General features: G+C 30.5%; 5 protein-coding genes across 13 annotated transcripts; 4 read left to right on the top strand and 1 right to left on the bottom strand.

Moving 5' to 3' along the window:
• The first annotated feature begins 700 nt into the window (after positions 1 to 700).
• LOC143350166 (ester hydrolase C11orf54 homolog) lies at positions 701 to 2,701 on the top strand. 2 transcript variants are annotated; one of them, XM_076782076.1, is made up of 8 exons: positions 701 to 893; positions 1,016 to 1,149; positions 1,240 to 1,325; positions 1,415 to 1,513; positions 1,576 to 1,754; positions 1,824 to 2,085; positions 2,163 to 2,329; positions 2,411 to 2,701. In XM_076782076.1, exons 3-8 carry the CDS (start codon positions 1,247 to 1,249, stop codon positions 2,582 to 2,584), a joined length of 960 nt encoding a protein of 319 aa, XP_076638191.1. In that variant the 5' UTR covers positions 701 to 893; positions 1,016 to 1,149; positions 1,240 to 1,246; the 3' UTR covers positions 2,585 to 2,701. The 2 variants fall into 2 exon arrangements, with proteins under 2 accessions (XP_076638191.1, XP_076638189.1); XM_076782074.1 differs by lacking the exons at positions 701 to 893; positions 1,016 to 1,149 and having other exon boundaries at positions 1,205 to 1,325.
• Positions 2,702 to 2,729: 28 nt separating this feature from the next.
• LOC143350165 (solute carrier family 35 member G1) lies at positions 2,730 to 5,431 on the top strand. Its single transcript, XM_076782073.1, has 3 exons — positions 2,730 to 3,489; positions 3,597 to 3,812; positions 3,883 to 5,431. Exons 1-3 carry the CDS (start codon positions 3,172 to 3,174, stop codon positions 4,363 to 4,365), a joined length of 1,017 nt encoding a protein of 338 aa, XP_076638188.1. The 5' UTR covers positions 2,730 to 3,171; the 3' UTR covers positions 4,366 to 5,431.
• Positions 5,432 to 7,406: 1,975 nt separating this feature from the next.
• Positions 7,407 to 12,751, bottom strand: LOC143350160 (uncharacterized). Of its 2 annotated transcripts, XM_076782060.1 has the most exons (8): positions 12,632 to 12,751; positions 11,287 to 11,650; positions 10,772 to 11,215; positions 10,298 to 10,690; positions 10,047 to 10,169; positions 9,692 to 9,928; positions 9,286 to 9,613; positions 7,407 to 9,202 (listed from the first exon to the last, which is right to left on the bottom strand). In XM_076782060.1, the coding sequence occupies exons 2-8, from the start codon at positions 11,613 to 11,615 to the stop codon at positions 7,874 to 7,876; spliced, it is 3,183 nt and encodes a 1,060-aa protein (XP_076638175.1). In that variant the 5' UTR covers positions 11,616 to 11,650; positions 12,632 to 12,751; the 3' UTR covers positions 7,407 to 7,873. The 2 variants fall into 2 exon arrangements, with proteins under 2 accessions (XP_076638175.1, XP_076638174.1); XM_076782059.1 differs by having other exon boundaries at positions 10,298 to 11,215.
• Positions 12,752 to 13,121: 370 nt separating this feature from the next.
• LOC143349979 (uncharacterized) lies at positions 13,122 to 16,243 on the top strand. Of its 4 annotated transcripts, XM_076781686.1 has the most exons (7): positions 13,122 to 13,457; positions 13,537 to 13,629; positions 13,709 to 13,801; positions 13,881 to 13,973; positions 14,053 to 14,133; positions 14,209 to 14,283; positions 14,354 to 16,243. In XM_076781686.1, the coding sequence occupies exons 1-7, from the start codon at positions 13,409 to 13,411 to the stop codon at positions 15,793 to 15,795; spliced, it is 1,926 nt and encodes a 641-aa protein (XP_076637801.1). In that variant the 5' UTR covers positions 13,122 to 13,408; the 3' UTR covers positions 15,796 to 16,243. The 4 variants fall into 4 exon arrangements, with proteins under 4 accessions (XP_076637801.1, XP_076637803.1, XP_076637802.1 ...); XM_076781688.1 differs by lacking the exon at positions 13,709 to 13,801; XM_076781687.1 differs by lacking the exon at positions 13,881 to 13,973.
• A 305-nt stretch (positions 16,244 to 16,548) lies between these two features.
• On the top strand, positions 16,549 to 21,997 carry Git (ARF GTPase-activating protein GIT1). Of its 4 annotated transcripts, none has more exons than XM_076781683.1 (13): positions 16,549 to 16,779; positions 17,187 to 17,320; positions 17,414 to 17,526; positions 17,600 to 17,786; positions 17,866 to 17,996; positions 18,083 to 18,272; positions 18,336 to 18,408; positions 18,768 to 18,965; positions 19,064 to 19,206; positions 19,681 to 19,851; positions 19,927 to 20,106; positions 20,197 to 20,427; positions 20,497 to 21,997. In XM_076781683.1, exons 1-13 carry the CDS (start codon positions 16,722 to 16,724, stop codon positions 20,692 to 20,694), a joined length of 2,007 nt encoding a protein of 668 aa, XP_076637798.1. In that variant the 5' UTR covers positions 16,549 to 16,721; the 3' UTR covers positions 20,695 to 21,997. The 4 variants fall into 4 exon arrangements, with proteins under 4 accessions (XP_076637798.1, XP_076637797.1, XP_076637800.1 ...); XM_076781682.1 differs by having other exon boundaries at positions 16,552 to 16,779; positions 19,037 to 19,206; positions 20,497 to 21,994; XM_076781685.1 differs by lacking the exon at positions 16,549 to 16,779 and adding an exon at positions 16,856 to 16,941 and having other exon boundaries at positions 17,187 to 17,331; positions 19,037 to 19,206; positions 20,497 to 21,996.
• The last annotated feature ends 484 nt before the right edge of the window (positions 21,998 to 22,481 follow it).

Raw genomic sequence — 22,481 nt, 5'->3', positions numbered from 1 at the left:
GTTTTAATTTACAAGAATTAAAATCATTTGATACGTGTAGAATTTAACGTAGTAACGAGTCTTTCTGGGCAGTAATGATAATTACTAAACATCTGCGATAAAAAAGTTCATTCCACTCGTTTCTCGTGACGTCTGTCTCTCAAGGCTGAACAGTTTCTCTTGTAGGCAATAATACTTGATAATAATCAAGATTTTTACTTTGCCAAATGTATAGATTGATACCACTCGATCCCATTTTCAAGAGTATTGTAACGCGTAATTTGTTTCGTACAAAAAAGCCAACGAACAAATCTAAAAGGATATAAAATTTAGATTAAACGTAACAGCATCATCACTATTCACGCGAAATTTAACCGCATATGGTAAATTAATACTTTACATATGGATTTACATACATAAAGATTCAACACACGTCATATGTGTACATGCATACTAAACGCATAGTGTGTACTACTTGATACCTGTTTACAACTACATTGTGATGCCATCTTTGAAGAAAATCATGAATCAATTTCAACTGGAAGGTACAGGATTCTGTACTTCGTTTGTGATCCTATCTCATGTTCGGTACTTGATATTTCTTTTTTAATGATGCTTATCACGTTGACGTTTGCTTTTTCGAAAATTTACTAAAAATAATATCAGCTCAATTCGTTTTTCTAGCATTATGTACTTGGTTTATAGATACATCTGCACGAAAATATTTCAAAGAATACATATTCTTCACGATCGAATTAAATTTGATTAGAAAGAATGTGTATCTACAATTATTGTAACAACTTCTCCACCGTCTCCCCTTTATCATCGATGTATCAAAAATACGCATAAAAATCGTACCGAGTGCAATTACGTAAAAGATTATATTGCGTATTATCGTTATTGTAATTACTTATGTATGTGTGAAACAAGCTTATTTCACTCTTACGAAATAATATCACGTACAAACACGCGATTAGATAAAGCCATGTCTTAATGTTAAAATATATTCGATTTCTTGACAATCCTTTTATTACAGACGATATACGGATATACTTCGTCGGTGCTTTTACTTCTTGCAAACGCTATCATTCAATACTTTCTGCGCAAAGAAACTTTACATTAAAGCGAAGATTATTTCTACGTCAAAACTTCTACGAATTTCATTATCTGGTATTAAAAATTTATTACCTTATATTTCCATTTATTAGAAAGCTAATATTTTTAAACTGAATTTGTATGGAACTGTCTTTACGTTCATAGATTAACCATGGCCACTCTGGAAATCAGTGAACTCAACATTACAAAAAAAGAACTTCACGCACCTTCGCTTGACGAAATTAAAGATGGTAAAATTTAAATAATAAAACATAATAAAAATTGACAAAAGGAATTAAATAGTATAATACGTGTAAAATGTACATATTCTGTTTTCTAGTTTTAAAACAAGGTTTAATCGATAATTTTTCTGAGGTCCAAATAGAAGTTGTTGACTGCCCAGATTTAACACAAAAACCTTTCAACCTTGCTGCACCAGGTAATGTTTTAGAGACAGAATATTTTCTTGTTTCGAATTAGTACATTATATTATATACTTAGGATTGAGTGAGAATCCAACATTGTTGGAAATTGGTGGTCCATCGTTTTTGCTTCCCTCTGTGCAAAGGGATAAGTTATATAATATTCAGGAGCTTCTAAAGAATTTACAATGTTGCAAAGACTCCTTTGTTATTGGAGCAGGTGCTGGACCATGGCCTCACTTAAATAGTAACTGTGAAGTGTGTTCATCAACTTACAATTATAGCATATTTGATTTAAACATATTTGCTGTATAAATATTTTTCTAGCTCATAATGAACATGGTTATTTCATCTTCTGGTGTAAAAAATGAAACCCGTATTTCATTTGTTGATCAAACAAACGGACATTGTATACTACAAACTTTACCCAACAATGAAACAAGATTAGCTTTATTGGCCAACTTGTTTGTCAGTGAAGGAAAACCAGGACCTGTCTTAAAAGTACATGTCAAGAAACGTACTGGCAGTGATGATTTTATTGCTTGCATGCAAAAAGCAATTGCGCAACATTATAAACATGAACTTGTTGGTAAATATATTTTATAAATAATAAATTTAATTAAGAGATATTTCTAAACATTAGACATTAAATTGTTATAATTGTAGGATTAGGGGGAACATTTTTAATGAATAATGGAAAAATTAAACAACATGTTATGCCAGATTTTTCTACAACCCCAATTAATACATTAACACAGCTGAACAATTGGCTGCATTTCTATAATATGTCGACACCTCTTATAGCTGTTGGTACATTTGTCAGTTCTGAAAGTGTAAGTACAACTATATTATACTTTTAGTGCATATGGATTCTGTCTTATGATACAATGGTTATGCTTCCATTGTAATGTTAGGATCTGGATCTTCGTGTTCAACACTTCCATAGTTTCTCTCAACATGGAGAAGGCGGTCATTATCATATTGATACAACTCCAGAAAGTATTGAATATTTAGGATACTTTAATGTGGGTACTATGCTCTATCGTGTAGATAAACCATCAACTTTTTTGCAGTTTGGAAAGGATTAATCTTTTATACAATTATACATATATCTAATGATATTTAAATAAGAAATTTGGCATAAAGAATGTACCATTAAAAACACTTACTAATCAATTAAAATTAATACAAAATTACTAATTTAATTAACGTGATTATATAAACTATTTTGCAACTACCTCGCGTACCTCATCTCATTAACTTTGATAATATTTATAAAAAAATTATATTTTTGATTATCTGAATTCATGTATACAATTGTACAAGAATACTACATATGTTAATATCGAATTAGGAAACATAATTTAGGATAAACTAAAATGATCTATATTTTTATATCACTTCTATAACAAATGTAGTGTTTCCTATTTAATTTTCGCTTATAGAATCGTCCTATTATAGTTTGCTTTTCATAGTTTTACAATCCGATTCATCACGGTCCGGTCGTTATATTTTTCAAGTCTTTCGACCGTCATTAATCCCTCTGTAAGCTGTTTGTCGTGCAAAGCTGTATATTAATTTTACCAGACGGCAGACGGTAGACGCTAGACAGTAGTATGCCACCAATATTTCGTTCAGTATAATTGTATTCCATAGCTGTTAAGTTACTCGAACAATGAAGATGAAATTCAGCATCGAATCTACTGCTTCTTATAACAGTATACATCCAACATATCACTATACAGAACAATTTGCCAATAATGCTGAAACATATCAAGAAGGTACCAAATGGTTTGGCGTATTTTTGGCATTTCTCTCAGGTACATTTTTCACAATTAGTTCCGCATTAGTTAAAGCAATTAAAAATGTAGACCCCATGATATTACTGGCAATCAGAGCCATTCTGCAAATGCTAGTTATGACTGGTGTAGCAATTAAGGGTTCTAGAAGTTTATTTGGTCCAAAAGGTCAAAGACTGCTCCTGAACTTTCAGGTACGTTTAATTATAAAATTAATAATACAAGTGTCTCTTTCACATAATAACAAATGAAAATGATATAGGTAAAAAAAAATAATATTAATAAAGTATTACATCTGTAGGGAATAGTAGGAGGTGCAACCCTGTCGCTACTATATTACAGTTTTCGTAAACTACCCATAGGAGATGCTACAACAATCATATTTAGTTCTCCAGTGATAGTTATCGCATTGTCTTTTATTTTCTTAAAAGAACCTTGTGGAATATTACGTGTGATAGTTATGTGTGCGCTATTTGCAGGTGTTGTTTTTGTATCTAAACCACCATTTTTGTTTCAGGTAAAGAAATAAAGCTCTTAGTACGATCCTTTTAAATTAACAATTTTATAAAACGTATTTGTTTTGTTAGGTACACAGAACTGAACCATACAATGTCATAGGATATGTTTGTGCTATTCTAGCAACCTTCTTCACAGCTCTTAATATAGTTGTTATGAGAAAGTGCTCGGAAATCCATTTTTCAACGATAATCTTCAATTTATCTTGGTGGTCGCTTATCACAGCAGTATTTTTTTTCTTCCTTGTATCAGAAAACCATATACAAAAACTAAGGCTGCCAGTTGATTGGTTCACTTGGGGTAAAATATTGTTAGTAGCAATAACTGGATTGTGCGGTCAAATTTTAGTAACCAGTGCACTAAAAATAGAAGGTGCAGGCAAAGTATCAGTAACTAGATCTTTGGATATCATATTGGCTTATGTTGTGCAAGTATACGGTTTTGGAGACCAACCATCATCAACCAGTATCATCGGAGCATTCTTAATCATACTTTCTGTTGTATGTATGGGATTTGAGAAAGAAATTTATAATGTTTGTGATTTTATTCCCTAGTCAAAGATACAGTATCTTAAATTATTTATCTGCTCTTAGCATAAACATAGATAATAATAATATACACATTTTTATGAACGGTGAAAACACTGTTATTATACTACTAATATGATTTTTATAATATAATGTTTTAAGACTTTAAATTTACATAGTACAAGATCGAGTTATATGCAACAACCATTCATTTACACAGTTTTTTTACCGCAGTTTGTATCTCGCACAAATTTTCATTCGAGATAAAAACAAATGAGTCAAGTATTGATGGAGCAATTTAACAGAAGTGTCATATAGTATTTATAATCATAATCTACACTTCTTTAAAAATTTGTTGTGATATAGAAATGACATTTACAGAATTTCGAAATATATGACTGAATGCATATTTACAATTGTACATACATTGTTACTATATGTACTTTAAATTATCCGTGACTTTGTGCGGATGTAAGTAATTGTATCTTTATAATTGCTGACAATTTATTTAAAAAACATACACTACGATTAACAATAAATCACCGTACCATATCCAAGATAATAATATGTACAGTTTTTTGTTTTTACTACTTCATCTCTGACAGATATAAACAGTGTCCTATAAATGAGATGCTAATGTAATGCTTATAAGACTATACATATTCTTAGGGCTTAATTTACAACTGAAGTAATACATGTAAGAGTTTCTTTTCAAACTGTTTAAAATTGTATCATGCAACACAGTATTATATGCTACACTAATAATTTTTAGTTTACTAATCTTTAAAAAAGAGCCACAGATACTTACATACGATCAATCTTCTTGCAATTCAAAGAAAAGAAAAAATTGTGTACATGTTCTTATTTTTTGTTTTTCTCAAACGTTTTGACTTTCAGATCTATTTATTTTACAATTTTTTGCAGTTATTGCCACCTGCACTAGCTGCTCTATGCACGCGCGTTATCTAAAGAAATTTTTGAAACTTCTGAAACACGCTTAAATAACATTAAAACTACTTTTAAATGGGAATGTAACTGTATGTAATGCTGGAAAAAAAATTATGTATACACAATATATCAATTTTTGTGTGAACTTTTTGACATCTCGTATGTAAATTTATATTTACATATTTTTTACCCAAAACATTGTCCTTTACATTGGTCATATAATTTTTCTATTCTTAAATATCTTATACCATAATTTTGAAACTATACAAAGTCTGACTAATACTTTGTCATTCTAAGTGTTTTTAAATACTTGTTTCAAATAGCATCAATATAATTACAAGTATGACTAAAAGAAATAGTCATTCAATTATGTACATAACATACAAAATATGATGCTGTCCTATGAATGCAACTATCAAACGCATTTCACGCTAATCAAATACATTTATAACAATATTTCTCTTAAAAACTTTTTCTTAATAATAAAATTATCAATTGTTTAGTTCACTTATTGGATTTTTTTTCAACTAATTTCATTTATCTGTGAAAATATAGAAATAAGCAAATAACAGACACTATACGCCATTTCTAAAGACATGAGTAAGAACATCAAATAATAAAATATATATATATATATGTATATACATTTTTTCAAAATGCTACAAATAGCATCAGAATTTCCTTTATATTCAAAATATTTCTTGACTACAAAAATAGGGCATAGACTGCTTTTGATTGATTGCCACATATAATGCCATTGAAATATAATTAATCCTCTTTTGGAATACACCATACATATATATACACATATCACTTTGAAGCTGAGAAAGGTACTATAAGGTACTGTGTTGGTTCGTTGCATTAAATGTATTAAACATAATCAAACTATACGAATTATATCAATATTTTTAAAAATTATTTTTAAACTGACATTAGCTCAATTAACTTTTTGAAGATTATGGTATGAATTTGCAAAATATCTGGAACATCGCGAGAAAGCTGTATTTTCATATAAAAATTTAATTTTTTCAAATGGTAACGTTCTGCATAAAATAGTTTTAAATAAACTTGAATACCCTTGTATGATTATTTATTTTCATCAAACAAAGATTTAGAAATAGAATATTTATATGAAATTATAACAATACAGTAATGTAACATAAGATCTTGAGAAATAAACTTGAATTTTTGAGCCTATTAATTTACAGATTTTGATTAGAGAAACAAAATTACACAATTTCATTTCTTCAAAAATAGCACTATTTCATATAATACTAAGATAGTATACAAAATTAATAAATAATGTTATAAGATGTTACATATTAGAACAATACAGCATTGTCAATGTCTAATACCAAAATAAATATCATTAGAATGTACATACAGAATGGATGAATTTGAATTTGTTATAAAGTTAAAAATCAGATCTGATTCTATATGACGTTTTAAAGTACAAAGTAAATAATTCCAAACTTCAAAACGTTCAAATTTTAATGTTTTCTTCTTCATAAAATTGTACACGTAATATTTCATACAATCTATAATACACAATGCCAAATTTAATGAAATGGTTCTATAACAATTTCATCAGAACCATTCAGATATGTTAATATAAACAAAGTATACCATAATAATGAGCATGGTTTTATTACATAATAAATACTAATGAAATAGTAATAATATGCTTCTGTTCTTTAGTGTTACAAAATGTTTTATAGTATGATAGTTAATTTGTGTAAATGTTCCCATGCAATGTGTACAACATATATAGTTTATTATAGAACCAGAGTTATTTAATTTAGAATAAATTGGCGAATTTCTAAGTGCCTTTAACAAATTTAATCTTTTCTTTTACTAATAAAAATGAAACGTTTAAGATATTATTTACCAATTATCCTATTTTGACTTCTAAATATTGATGTGTGCACAAAATTAATTTATGAAAAACAATCTGAGGTTCAATAGTAATTCAATGCATTGGTTGTCACGTATTTAATTACTTAGTAGCTAAAAGCAAATGTACAAGGTAAATTTAGTTTGTATAAATGAATAATATTATTATAGAACACACTCGTTTTAGTATTTAGAATGCTTCAGCATTTTATGTACATAAAGTGCCATTATTTTTTTTTATAAAAGAGTGGCCTAAGATGTTAATTCTTTCTCGAAGGTAACTGGCTTCATAAATTGTAAATGTATAAAATATTAGTAACATTACACATTGTGTCATGATTCAATATGAATTTTGAGCCAAATAATTTTTTTTTTTTATTTGGTAAAAACACGAGTAGTATAAGACGAATATAACGATATTGTTATTTGAAAACGAGTACATTTGAAAGTTTCTACATACCGTAATGACACAATAAACTAAGACAGCATCAACTTTTAAAATATATGTTAAACATAAAAACCTAGTACACTTCATAGAGCAACAAGTAGAGGACATTTTGGCATAATAACATAATGTCAATTCAAAGAAACAGATAAACCTTCATTGACCATATTAAAATATTGCTTGATAAACAAATACTCTTAGAGTAGAACAAATTCGCATACCTTTTTTAATTGCATTGAACAAATTAAATCAAATGTGTATTGGAACATGCACCAATAATTCTGCGCGACTGGAAAATACTGCGGAACACATCTCACATGTATATTCTACAGCATCTGGTATTATAGTTTCTGGGATAATATCATCAGGTGTCATAACATTATGAACAGACAATATTCGTTGAGGCGTCGATTCAACTTTTATACTAAGTTTTACATTTCCAGTTCCAACGTTATCGGTATTATTTACTTCACCCATATCGGGAAGAATATTTTCATCCTCGGCCATAACACTCGCTTCGAATGCAACTTCCAAGTTACTTCCATCTACTGCGTGTTCCATTAATCTTGTAGTGTCTGTATTCTCAGTATTATTATTATTTTGTATTTGTTCCTGATCAATATCTATTGGCTCCTGCTTAATTCCATGCTTTTGTTTTTTAATCTTTTTCAAGATACCTGACTTTTTTCTAGGTGTTGGTTCTATCTTTTCATGTTTAATAGCAAGAATATTACCATTGTTATTTCTGTGATTGTTACTTGGTAATTTTTGCACATTAGGTTCCTGCTTTATATTTGTTAATAGCATTGGTGGGGAGACTTCGAAAGTCTCATCTTGTGGTTTTAAGAATGTTGCAGGTGTTGGTTGAAACTTTCCTTCAATATGATAACTAACGTTTTTTGTTCTTGGCCTATTTCGCTCCCCGCCTGGAAATATTCCTAATTTATGTTCATTTGGCATCACTTTAGGAGTCCTCGTTACCATAGTTTTAGTTTTTTGTCCTTTTTTAACTCCATCACTACCGATTTCTACAGGCACTCTTGTTTTTTGTGTGTGAATCATTTTTGGCCTACCAGGTTGACAGGAAGCTTGAGCTTCATTCTTTTTTTCTTCCTTTTTAAGTTTCTTTTTAGAAAGCTTGGACTTTCCTGGATTTAACTTTGAATTACTAACGATCGAATTTATATTTTGTAAAGAGCTTTCAAAACTTTTAAGAACATTTTGATATCCTTCTTCAACATTCGACCGATGTTGCTTATTTTTTCTCCCAAGTTTTCTTTTTGTATTATCATCCGAGTCAGAGCCTCCTTCCATCAAGTCATATTGTTCACTCATACGCAACATTGTATTGGTTTCATGAGGTTTAAGTTTACGTCTTCTTTTATATTTACGCGGTCCAGTTTGTGGTTGACGTCTTAGCGCAGTATTATCATCACAATGTTGCACGATGTGAGCAACTATTTCTTCTGATGTTGCATATGCATCACCGCATACTTTACATAGATACGGAGTAATGCTACCTACGCATTTTGGATCGGGACCTGAATGATGAGCACGTACGTGTTCTCTGAGAACAACCTAAAAAAATAAAAAAGAGCAGGTATTAAACTACAATGTAGTCAAATGAAACACTAAGTTGTGGTTTTACTAAAATATCTTACTCTTTGATTAAAAGCACGTGGACAGATCGCGCATCCATACGGCTTTTCGCCTGTATGAATACGTTCGTGTTTCCTTAAAGTTCCACCATCAGCAAATGCTTTCCAACAAAATCTACAACCATATGGTCTTTCTCCAGTATGAATACGTATATGAATCTGTTGTGAACTGCGACTTCCAAATGTTTTTCCACATTCCCTACATGGAAAAGAACGACCGCCCAAATCTTTATTATGCGAATGACGATGGCTAACAAGAGCTCTACCATCGGGAAATTCTTCTCCGCATTCATCACAGGCTACCATCTTATTACGATGTGACACCATGTGTCTAAAATACAATGACGTATATAATAAGAAAAAAACAAAATTATTTTGAATTAACACGAAGTAAATTTATAATGAATACCTCCGTAATCTAGCTTTGCTGTGAAAACGTTTCCCACATTTTGTACATCCAAAAGTTTTATCAACATTATGAACCCATGAATGTTTTAATAAACTTCGTTTATCTTTACATGTTTTTCCACAAAGAGTACACGTATTCGGCGGGGCATCTTCGGCATGATTTTGTCGAACGTGTTCCGCAACTTCAGCATCATCGCGACACCTTTCGCCACATAGTAAGCAACGACGACTGGGTGATCTGAATAAAGCATTTCAATTATTTTTAATCGTATTGTTATTTATATTAATACTTTTGAATTTCTCAACTTCTTTCTTATTTGGCCACTGTTTGTGGTCAAATTTTTTACAAATAATACCTAGCATGAAGTTCGGCATGCGCTAACAATGCTAGAGCCTCTTCAAACCATTCTCCGCAAACATTGCAAACATGATGTTGACTCAAACCTTCCACCATATCATCTTCTTGCTTGATATGAATTCTAATGTAACAAATATTAATATATTAACACCACAATGTTATTAATTTTCCTATAAATTAGCAGAAAGTCGAAATGAAGTGTAAATTTAATTATTGATCGTGACCTCGATAAATACAAGATAATCTTACTTTTGATGACGTTTAAGTAAATCCAAACGGTGAAAAGGAACACCACAAGTGTTGCAATAGAATTCTCCAAATCTTTCATCGCCAGTATATGTGGCATCATTATCATATTCTTCTGTGTCAGATTGTACAGTACCACCATGTTTGATTCGAACATGTTCCCGTAAACTGTTAACATCCCAAAACATATCACCACATGATGTGCATTCAAATGGACTGTCACCACCGTGTACACGTGCATGAGATGCTAATGCCTTTTCTCTTGCAAAACCAACACCACAGTATTGACATACATATGGTTTTGTTGGATCAGTTATAGGCCATCGTGGTGCTTGAGTTTCAGTTGACACAGGTGATATTTGTTCGTTCCATCTTGAACTCGATGCATAGTTACCACTGCGCGTAGAATTTCTACTAGTCATTTCTTCTAATAGACGCATATCTTCGTCAACATAATCATAAGATTTATTGACGTACTTGCCCATTTCCATTTTACTGTCCTCGATATTGTGCTTTGAAATAGCAGAATTGTTTTTACGTTTCCTTGGTGCACTTGATTGGACTTTCTTACGTCTACCTTTGGTAGATTCTTCTTCTTCCGGAGCCAGCGAATCGTCATCGTTTAAATCATCTTCCAGACCATCGCGAGAAGGTGCATATGCATGAATCTTCAAATGATTCATAAGATCACATTTCCGAGCATAACGCGATCCACATAAATTGCACCCATGAGGACGATCTGTCTGATGTGCCACCATATGATTCATTAAATTTGCTTTTTTCCTGAATCTTCTGCTACAGAAGTCACATGGATAAGGTCTAGTATTTGTATAAGAATCTTGATCAATTGGTAATGGTATTTCCATATCATCGTATTCAAGCAAATTGTCATGAGATACTTTTGTATCTGGTATCTCAACCCTTTAAAATACAAACTTAGTTTATTATTGAATTTACCCAATAATTTAAAATATATTTAATTTAAAACCTACCCATCTTCAGGACCAGATCTATCCCAATTATCTGTAATCACTTCTTCTGTAACTTGTATATTTAAGTAGTCATGTCCTTGGTCTTGTGGCACTATGTAAATAGATTCCATATCGCTGGACTGTGACACCATTAATATCTCTGAGTCTGCTGTAGGAGTAACATCGGGAACAGATTCTACTGTTTCTTCCACTGTAACTTCTTCGCAAGCTCCTATCACCTCTTCCTCTGGTGCACCTAGCTCTGCCTCTAAACCACATATTACTTCTTCGTGAATAACATTTCCCACCTCCTCGACCCATTGTAACGTCAAATCTCCAGTGACATCCATTATATTGTAATACAATTACTTGATCATTGGAATCACTGAAATATAAAAATTATATTTGATTTCTGCCATTATAATTCACGTTATTGTATCTGAATTTATTCTTATTAAATTCTTTCTTCACCCAAACAATTGAAGTTCACAGAAAAATTATATTAAATTTACTTATAAACTATGTTAAACTGAATTATATGTATAATCTACATATACAACAGCTACAAATACAAATACATAAAACATTTATTACAAAATCTTTATATTAAAATATTTAATTCCATTTACACATTTCAATTCAAATAGATACTGTATTAACACATTTAGTGATTTCTTTTCCCAAAGACAAAAATTGGTCATTGTTTACAGTTTTGAATTAATAAGATATATAGCAACGTTGCACATTAAAGTAATCCCATTAAACATTTTAACAATGATAAAAGAATAATGCTTGTTTTAAAATTTGTGTTATATGAATGAAAAGTTGGTTTTCAGAATTACTCTCATCAATTAATGTAATAATTTAAATCAATCCATAAAAATATTTTTTTATATTGCTAATGTAAGATACAAAATTTGTATGAATTTCGTTTAGGCAGTATACGCTTTTAGAATTAAAGATTACACGTTGACCAGGTTCTTTGGCCTTTCTACAAACATTTCTAATAAACTCTTTTAACAACGATCGTTTAAAATGTTGACATCTCATCTAAGGTTATATTATATAGGTTATGAGTTTAGAGGTTATAACAAGCATTTAAGGATAGAAAAACATTTTGCGTAGACAAGTCAAGCGAAAGAAGTGCCTGATGTATCGTCGATGAAAAGCAAAGGATGGCCGATCAGGTAACAGTATTTTACATATGATCAAAGCAGTAGCCATAGCCTCTTTACGCCAAGCCTTCTTCCATCCAATTATACATTACAAACTATGTCTCATGCGGCATTCATCGATGCATGTATAGGAATTTTGTACTTCAATTCAATATTGATGGGAACAGGCTCGATCATGGTAATTTACTTACTGTTAAAATATCTTCTACACAGCTATTAACCTAACCAAAAATACTTTATTGAGATCGAGAACAGCGTCGACCTTCGGTTGTTTTCAATTTGGAGGGGATACGTTTAGAAATAAATTTAACAAAATGGCCGGTAGATGTAACTTCAAGAGATAGCCAACTGTAGATAAGAAAGCTACGCAAATACTTTCATGTGTGACATATTAGTCCGTCGTAAATAACCAATCGCTTAGTATATGTATGCAACGATTTACTGGAATTATCACTGATTAATAGTTTACTTATATTTGTCGCATACACGTTTAAAGTAACAAATTAAGTATAGGATACACAAGATACAAATTTACAATCTTTTATTGGTTTATATTATGCAGATGCATTGTAAACGCACCATTCTAAATAACTGAAGCATATATTTATTTGTTGCCCACTCTCTAATCACTGACATACTTTATGGTTGTAATCCGTTTAACTGCCAAAAGTTTGAATTTTTCTATATGCGTTATGATCAATTGCTTACGATATATTACGTTTTACATTTCAATCGTGCATTGCATAAAACATTAACATGTAGTAGATATAAAACAAAACTTGAATTACAAATATAATATAAAAATTTCAAATAATCAGTCGAGATTTACAAATAATGTATGTTAAATTGAGTACACGGTGAAGGTAAATTGAAAATATTTCGATATATAAAAAATCGAAACACATTTTCTACATAATATCACTGTCTCACCAAGCAAATCTAAAGCTAAACAAACGCAGTCAATAAGAATGACAGAAACTTCTCTGAAACAGATACAAAATAGCACACATAAGAAAGGTAACTTCAATAAAATAATTATTTCATTTAAATTAAGGAAATGTGTTAAATGTTGATAATAAGTTTTCCTATTTCGTAGATTATGAAAAATCTCAACCAATTAGAATTGCACAACTACTTAAAGAAGAAGAAACCTTAAAAAGAACTCAAAAGAATAGTGCACACAAGAAAGGTAACTTCAATAGAATAATTATTTCATTTAAATCAAGAAAATGTGTTAAATATTGATAATAAATTTTTCTATTTCGTAGATTATGAAAAATCTCAGCCAATTAGAATTGTACAACTACTTAAGGAACAAGAAACCTTAAAAAGAACTCAAAAGAATAGCGCACATAAGAAAGGTAACTTCAATAAAATAATTATTTCATTTAAATTAAGAAAATGTGTTAAATATTGATAATAAGTTTTCCTATTTCGTAGATTATGAAAAATCTCAACCAATTAGAATTGTGCAACTATTTAAAGAAGAAGAAACCTTAAAAAGAACTCAAAAGAATAGTGCACACAAGAAAGGTAATTTCAATAGAACAATTATTTCATTTAAATCAAGAAAATGTGCTAAATATTGATAATAAATTTTTCTATTTCGTAGATTATGAAAAATCTCAGCCAATTAGAATTGCACAACTACTTAAGGAACAAGAAACCTTAAAAAAAACTCAAAAGAATAGTGGTTGGTGTACATTTATTTTTACTTTTTAATTTTATACATATATATGTTTAATTTATATCAGTGTACATATTTCAGAGCGTAAGAAAGCACAGCCTGAAAGATTGGGTCCACTTTCAAGTACAAAGTGTACAGGGAAGGATAAACCTGTTGGTTTGTATATATTTATGTTTTTAATATATTAACGTATTTGTGTTAATATGTAATATCTTATTTTTATTAGGAATTAAAAAACAAAATCAATCTTTACATGCAGAGAAACGTGTACGTAGAAATCTCAATTTTAACGAAATTTCTGACAGTATTCTAGAAAATAATGAAAATACAAATAAATCAAATAAATTTATAATCAATGAACCAATTTCTAAAGATATTCTTACTAGGTTGAACAAAAAAAGTTTGTTATTACCACCAAATACTATAAAACATGAATATATACAAAAATGTACTAAAAATGTAGATGAACATTCAAAGAGACAAGAAGTATCTGAAAAACATATATCTACTGTTAAGAAAAGTGATGCCCGAATTTGTTCTATTATGCACAAAGAAAATAGGGAATGGGAATTGAACGGTAGCTTGTTGTTAAATAATGAATTGCCTGGCAAAACTTCTGTTCAATTTAAATGTATAAAGACATCTAATGGATGTGAAACTGCCAAAGTTTCAAACTCCTTAGGTCTAAACATTATTAGTAAAAATCAGCCACAGTGCTCTGAAACTCCAAGTGTAAAAAAATTTGTGCAGTCTTCTCGTTGTACGACTTATCAAGAGATAACGGTAAATAATGAAGATCAGTTATGTATACAAGATAATTTAATTCACGAAGTTTTAATTCCAAACAAAATTAATTCAAAGAATGAAGTATTTGACAAGTCAGAAGATCAAAATTTATGTAATGATCTGCAAGATACAAAGCTAGTGGTAGCTAAAAATGATAATGGGAAACCTACTTCGTCTGAAATGATCTATGTAGACAAAAGTGAGCTTATCCATTTAGAATACCAATTAAAAAATTTGCTAAACACAATGGAAGATAAGATATCTGAAGTAAACTCAACATTAATGTGCATCACAAAATTGTTATCTGTAAATAATGAACAAGTTATACAACCCAACATTTACATAGAAAAACAAGACTGTTCTGAATCAGGGAAAGTACATAGTATGATGTTAGACAAAGAAGTTGAAGAAACAATTTGCTGTAAACTGTTGCAACAAACTGAAGAAAATTTAGAAGCACCTATTTCGCATGATCCACAAATATGTGTAAACAGCGTAAAACGTATAAGTCTAAACAAATCAAATAAAAGTAATAAAGAAAACCACGAGGTCACAATTGAAAATAATACGCCTACCAATGCGGACGAAAGTTTCTTAAATTTAGAAGAACAATTTAACATTACATGTGAAAAGTTTGTTCAGGCTCATTGTATTCAACAAAAAACACCTACAGTTACAAGGTATAAGCAAAAACGTTCGCTCAGGGAGTATATGGCTTTAAAGTCAAGTATGAGATTTTTAGAAACTCCAGATGGCAAAGGATTCAAATCTACGTGTCGAGAGAGCAATATAGATACATCTATTCTTAATAAGTCATACATTTCAAATAAAGTGCTTTTAGACATTCAAAATTTATATTCCGATTCACCAGTATCTGATTAAATGCGATGAAATTAGAAACAGTTAAAACAAACGTTGTGTAAATATCAGGGATGTGTGGGTACACGCTTCGAGTATGGTTGGATAATAGTAAAATAAATCGAAGTATACAAATTCTTCTTGCCAAAATAGATCGAGAAGTTCTCTACCATTTCTAATTCGATTTTTGTAGCGTGTTATTTAAATGTACGCGCGCAGTGGTACTATATGCATACATTTGCACGTGAGAAATGCCCCCCCCCCCTTCCACCCCCCACCCCGTAAGTTGAAGTCCGAAATTCAACTTCTTACTTTCATCTTTAAAGTAAAACTGTTAATATGAAGTATTTTTTGTCTATAATTTTAACACTGAACCGAGTGAAACCAATTTTAATCAATTGACACATTACATAAGGTTTAAATTAGTATGATGTGTAAAATTGGTATATATGTATTTTTATTTAATAAAAATTAATATAAATTTGTACATGAGGTAATTAATAGAATAAATGAGTATCTATCGTATTAATAGTTTTTAAAAATTCGAATTACCATTACTATTTGATGCAGTAAATATAAAATTAAGTCATTGTGCCAACTCTTGTAATTTTTGACAGTATTAAATAGAAGTGGGATATGCAGAAAATGAAGTAATGTAAAAAGACATCACAGGTTAATAGTACTTAGATGAAAGTACACCATATGAGTGCGTGTCTTCTAGGATACTTGATCAATGGTACACATCATCTCAAGCTCGCTTGAGATGACTCCTGTCACGGTCGAATTATTAACAAGTATATAATGACATCGACACCGAGGGTTCATGTTTTCCAATTTTGTCTACGGCATTCTTGTTCTTAAAACAGACCGTGCAATATGTCGTAATTTGTAAACATTTTATAACTAGTCCGAAAATATCGTGCAACTTAACGAGATAAAAGGTAAAGAGAATGGCTCGACCGAAGCATAGAGTTAACACGGATATATGCGCTGACTGCGGAGCTCTTGGTAAATACACTCTTCCTTTTTAATTATTTATTCAGTCTATCGTCTCTATTACATTTTTTTAATTGTTTACGATATTGCATAATCAGATGCCGATAAAAAGTAGTTTTTTTAAATTGGTTAAAATAGCTGGGCACATCACATAGAAAAGGTTATGTTAATTAGGTATTTACATTTCTTATGCGTTATCATTATCTATACTTTATGCATATTAAATAATATGCATACAGAAAAGTTAACCATATTGCCTAACCAACGATATAATTGCGTAAATTTGAATAAAAGTCCGTATTTTTTCGTGTACTTTATCTATATGTACTATTATTTATTATATTGCTTTAGATTGCCGACATTTTTGTATTTAATTGTCAATATTGAGCGGTAATGCATTTTCTAATTGTATTTTGTAGAACCAGAATGGGCTTCGTTGAATAGAGCCATTTTATTATGCGATGACTGTTGTGGTATACATCGTAGTCTTGGTCGTCATATATCCAATATAAAATCACTTCATAAGAGCATCTGGCATACAAATTTACTCAATGTTAGTAAAAAGTAATTAAATAATTAAGTAATATATATTAATATATACCTTGAAATAATAATCTTTACATTTAACATTAACAATGTTATGTAGATGGTGCATACATTAAATGATAATGGAGCAAACAGTATTTGGGAACATTCCCTTTTAGATCCTAGTAATTCAAAAATTAGTAGAAGGAAACCACAAGTTAAAGATCCATTACAGTTAGTATAATATATATTGTAATATGATAGAGGCAAAATATTTTAATAATCAGTCCATTATTGATTCTTCTAGTCCAGTAAAAGCTGATTTTATTAAGGCAAAACATCAGCATTTAGCATTCATATTACGTCCAAGTAAGGAAGAATGTTGTAGCGAAGAAGAATTAAGTAAGCAGTTACATAGTAGTGTTCGTACAAGTAATTTAGAAACTTCTCTAAGACTGCTTGCACAAGGTGCTAATCCAAATTATTTTTACAAGGTATTTTTGAATAGAATGTTGATGTACAATCTATTAATAGAAATAATAGAAATGCAATATATAATATATAATTTTACAGGAAAAAGGTACAACACCTTTACATGTAGCTGCTCGTGCTGGACAAGCTTTGCAATTAGAGCTTCTGATAGCCAATGGTAGTAATCCCAGCATGATTGATTCAAGTGGACAGACACCTGCTGAAATTGCCAAGTATGCAGTAATATGCTTTGTATTATATGTGTACATACAAGAAAAAAAGTTTTCGTGAATAATAATACAAAATATTGTTTTTATAGAATGGCAGGGCATATAGAGTTATCCGAGCGTATAATTGAATGCATGTACGAAGTTACGGATAGATTGACATATTACATATGTTCGCGTAAGCCAGATCATGGAATGGATGAACATATAATTATTCCTGAATGTACATTACTATTGGGACAAAGTGACCTATGTTTAGAAGGAAGAAATAGATTGCAGTTGGTACGTATGTACACGAAATTTCATGGAAGCATAAAAGTATAATATCTGGATTTTTTTGTTCAGTTACCAAATCATTTGTTGGAAGAATTGGCAATGGATGTTTATGATGAAGTAGATCGTCGAGAAAACGAAGAAAGTAAGTAAATAATTGTATTTCTACGTACAAACAATCACTTTAGCAAATGAATAGACACATTAAAAAGAGTATATGTACATACTTATGAATCTACCTTTTTATGCATTACTCTATTAATATACATGATTTTTTTATTGCATCATTTTTAAGGAGAGGTAAGTTAAACTACAGTTTTCATATTTCTATAACGATTGCTTTAATTTAGCGTTGCACTTTGATAATTTTAAACAATTTTAATAATTTAAAATGGAAATATATTCATAGAAATATAAAGAGTATGATGTTTTTAGCATAAGTATTACATTATTTAGTAACTTATGTATTATGTTAATAGTTTGAATCTTATGTTCTTTAAATAGTATGGTTTGCAACTGCATCTTTACCAGAAAGATGTACAGTGCCTTTTCTACCAGTTAATCCACAATTATCGTCCACAAGAAATCAAGGTAGACAAAAACTAGCAAGATTTACACCAAAGGAATTCGCTACACTTATTATAGATCTACTCATCGAAGCACGCAGAAGACATATGCTTACGAGTAATGCACCGTTGCAAGGTTTGTTAAAAATTCTATATTGTATTACGTAATAATTTATCTGTTATACCGATACACATATTGACAACTAGATCCAACTGTTTTTGTACATCGTAAAGGACAACTCGGAAAATATGGATCACAAATGTCCGACGATGAACCTTTATACGATAGCGTCGCTTCTGATGATGATTCAGCATTAACATCGACAGACAATGCAATGCCTGAATATTCAACATCACAGTTTAAAATGGATAATGAGGTGAGTATTAAAATATTTTCATACGAAATATAAAGAACTTTATAAATACGAAAAATATGATGTAAGATATAATATGTATTAATGGAAAAAAGATGGATGATAAGTTACTTGTTAGAATAGATCAAATTGTGTGGTAACATATTAAAGGTACCGACACTTGTAACGAAAAGAAGAATAAGGAATCGGCTAAGTACATGGCTCTTCTGTAGACAGTGCTACTAGGCAAGTGCACAGGTCTGTTAGTGCATGTGCAGCCATTGCTAGAGTTATATAAATTTAAATACTCTATTTTATAATTAATTATTTGCATTATCTCACCTTTTCACAATTCATACTCTACTAAAATTTGTAACACAGACATGTTAATTACGTGTTTTGTTTTGTAACAATCACATAGCGTGACTTATAATACCTTCCACTTTATTCTTCGTCTAAAAGTAAAATCTTATAAATTATATTAAAATACTATTGCAGGAAGCCTTTGCACCATTAGCCAAGGGTCTTCCATCTGTCGTAGAAGTTTTGAAAAAACAATTAACTCTTTCTGAATCTACCGTCAGAGATTTTCGACAGCAGATACATACTTTGCAGAATACTATAGAACAACTTACGCATGAGAATAACGAATTAAAAAAGATAATTCACGTAAGACCAATAATTTATCGTACCGAATATATATTTATTTATTACCAATTAAAATTTAATCTACCAATCCTGTAGGTGAAAGAATCTACTGATAGAGTTATTAATGGTCACGTCGGTGGAGAACAAGAACCAGAGTTGGAACCTGTGCTTGATATAAAAACGTCCCTTAATAGAAGCAATCAACGACCTGCGTCTATGTATGAAACAAGAGAAGGTTTGCGAAAACCCAGTTCATGGTCAACAACAGTTTGTCAGGTATCGATATCGAGATCTTCTTGTTTAAGTCTGTGAGTCTTATAGAGGTAAAGTTCATGTAATACTTACGTATGTAAATGTAAAATGTAGATAAAACGAGATTCAGAAACGATGTCTCGCGTCAATACACAAAGTTTATGGGAATGCGGTGCTCCGAACCTTCCTCCAAGCGAAGAAGTCACTCGAAGAACTGAACAAGTTACAAGGAGAATTCAAGAGTTATGGATGGCTATGCAAGATCCGAAACAAAGAGAAGCTTTTGTACCCTGCGCGGAAAGAATTCGTGTCGCTGTTGCCGAGCTCACGGCTATATTTCCTCAAGTAAAACATATTTCTTAGATTTATTCTTTTTATATGGATACGCGAAATGTTTAATGACTTTTGTTATAGAATCCTATCGAAGAAAATATCAGAACTGCTTTACGACAATTAAATGGTAATACGGGTAGACTTCAAGCAGAATGTTCTGGTCTTCAAAGATGTACTAGCGATGTTGAACATATGGATCGCTGCCTTCAACAAGTACGTTCATGTGCTTATGATATTGCCAAAGCAACGAAGCTACTTGTTACCCAGTTTCAAACGTAATAGATAAAAGGGAAAGTATTACAATTTAAATAATTTTTTATAACATGTATATAACTTGTACAGGTACTTAAAACAATCGTAATACTCAAAATCATCACGAACATTCGATAAGTATTCGTTTTTTATTACGTTAAAACAATTTGTCTAATATTCTTTTTATTTTGATGTAAATAACGGGAACGTAAAAACAACGGGAAACATGACATTTTTCAAGATTCAATACACATATTTATGTAACTTTTAATACTTTATAAAGACTGAATAGCCACAAACCAATGAATTTTATTAATATGCAATTTAAGTTTACATATGTGGTTTAATAAATGTAACCATTGCTCGTATCAGCTGGTTCGCGATTAAAATACTAAATATGGCAATTATTGCTTTTGTTGGCGCCATGGGGAAAAGCAATCAGTGCAATATAAAACAAGGTTAATTCCTATAAGATGTTTGTTACATCTGTGTAAAAGGTATCTGCGTTTTAATGCCAATAATAAAATTTATTACAAGCCATAAAATCAAATGATTGTTTACGGCGATTAAATGTACGGCGAAAAAATGTTATCAATAAAAGTATGTTTTTAATAATGACACAAATACAATAATACAATGTTGGTAGATAATTAATTCCATTGGGAAATTTACGTATATTAATAATCCAGCTTATATTAAAGCATAACAAATGAGTGAGGTTCGTCGCCAGTAGAAAGAAAGTATTTTTTCTAATAATTAATTAATTAAACGCATAATCATTTTAGCTGTGGTCTACAAGTTAAATTTTCTTGTTATAATGTTGAAGTTAAAAATATATATGTCATTGTATAATAAAGTTCAAATACTACGTCACTGTTAATGTAGATTAAATTCGTTTGTTTACCAGCAAATGTAATTGTCAAAATTGAATCATTCTTTCGAGCTTCTATACAGGGTGTTCGGCCACCCCTGGGAAAAATTTTAATAGGGGATTCTAGAGGCCAAAATAAGATGAAAATCAAGAATACCAATTTGTTGATGAAGGCTTCGTTAAATAGTTATTAACGTTTAAAGTTCCGACCGTATTGAATTTTTTTCTCGAAAGTGGGTAGGAATTCGAGGACATGTGTAATGACCAAAAATGATTGTAATTGACCCCCGCAACCGAAAATAATTTTTCCAGAACGATTTGAAATTTTTGAATTTAATTGTTAATAACTTTTTACCGAAGCCTCCATCAACAAATTGGTGTTTTTGATTTTCGTCTTATTTTGGCCTCTAGAGTCCCCCATTAAAATTTTTCCCAGGGGTGGCCGAACACCCTGTATATCTAAAAATTAATATTTCATAATTATATGAAATAAATGTTAACTAAAAAGTAGTATTTATTTGTAGGCGCGTTCCATTTTAAATCGAACAATAAAGTCAGTATATTTAAAATATTTCTATACTCCCACGCTTATTTACATAAATGGTTGTGTTTTATCAACTAATTATGTATGTACATAAATTTGTTCAATTTTAGGACACAATTATTAATCTAGAAGCAAAACTACGCGTGAACTTTTTACAAATTTGTTACGTTTAAGTAGTGTTTTCAATGTGTTACGCTCAGTTTTCAACGAACAAAATTTCTATTGGTTCGAACGTTTCTAACTGATTTATTTACTACCAACCACGGGTATAAAAAGTAATACTAAAATCACATTTTTGTAGTTAGGATGCGTAATTAAAATTCGATGAAAAGCAACCTTCAGGAAGTTCTTGTCTAGTGAATTTCATAGGCCAATGATTCACGAGCGTTTTCGCGCTAC

Source organism: Colletes latitarsis, chromosome 14 (assembly GCF_051014445.1).
Source record: "Colletes latitarsis isolate SP2378_abdomen chromosome 14, iyColLati1, whole genome shotgun sequence".
NCBI lineage: Eukaryota > Metazoa > Arthropoda > Insecta > Hymenoptera > Colletidae > Colletes > Colletes latitarsis.
Note: the sequence above shows the minus strand (reverse complement) of the source record. Positions and strands in the feature narration are given on the sequence as shown.

Bases quoted from the DNA above. Each gene is read 5' to 3' on its own strand.
- LOC143350160 (XM_076782059.1), bottom strand. From the start codon at position 11,615: ATGGATGTCACTGGAGATTTGACGTTACAATGGGTCGAGGAGGTGGGA. The intron at 10,170-10,297 runs GTAAGATTATCT...TTGTTACATTAG, and splicing joins TTACTTAAACGTCATCAAAA to AATTCATATCAAGCAAGAAG. The intron at 9,929-10,046 runs GTATTATTTGTA...TGCTTTATTCAG, and splicing joins CATGCCGAACTTCATGCTAG to ATCACCCAGTCGTCGTTGCT.
- LOC143349979 (XM_076781686.1), top strand. From the start codon at position 13,409: ATGACAGAAACTTCTCTGAAACAGATACAAAATAGCACACATAAGAAA. The intron at 13,630-13,708 runs GTAACTTCAATA...TCTATTTCGTAG, and splicing joins GAATAGTGCACACAAGAAAG to ATTATGAAAAATCTCAGCCA. The intron at 14,134-14,208 runs GTTGGTGTACAT...TACATATTTCAG, and splicing joins AAAAACTCAAAAGAATAGTG to AGCGTAAGAAAGCACAGCCT.
- Git (XM_076781682.1), top strand. From the start codon at position 16,722: ATGGCTCGACCGAAGCATAGAGTTAACACGGATATATGCGCTGACTGC. The intron at 17,321-17,413 runs GTTAGTAAAAAG...AATGTTATGTAG, and splicing joins GGCATACAAATTTACTCAAT to ATGGTGCATACATTAAATGA. The intron at 20,428-20,496 runs GTAAAACATATT...CTTTTGTTATAG, and splicing joins TCACGGCTATATTTCCTCAA to AATCCTATCGAAGAAAATAT.
- LOC143350166 (XM_076782076.1), top strand. From the start codon at position 1,247: ATGGCCACTCTGGAAATCAGTGAACTCAACATTACAAAAAAAGAACTT. The intron at 1,755-1,823 runs GTGTGTTCATCA...ATATTTTTCTAG, and splicing joins ACTTAAATAGTAACTGTGAA to CTCATAATGAACATGGTTAT. The intron at 2,086-2,162 runs GTAAATATATTT...TTATAATTGTAG, and splicing joins TTATAAACATGAACTTGTTG to GATTAGGGGGAACATTTTTA.
- LOC143350165 (XM_076782073.1), top strand. From the start codon at position 3,172: ATGAAGATGAAATTCAGCATCGAATCTACTGCTTCTTATAACAGTATA. The intron at 3,490-3,596 runs GTACGTTTAATT...TTACATCTGTAG, and splicing joins GACTGCTCCTGAACTTTCAG to GGAATAGTAGGAGGTGCAAC. The intron at 3,813-3,882 runs GTAAAGAAATAA...TTGTTTTGTTAG, and splicing joins AACCACCATTTTTGTTTCAG to GTACACAGAACTGAACCATA.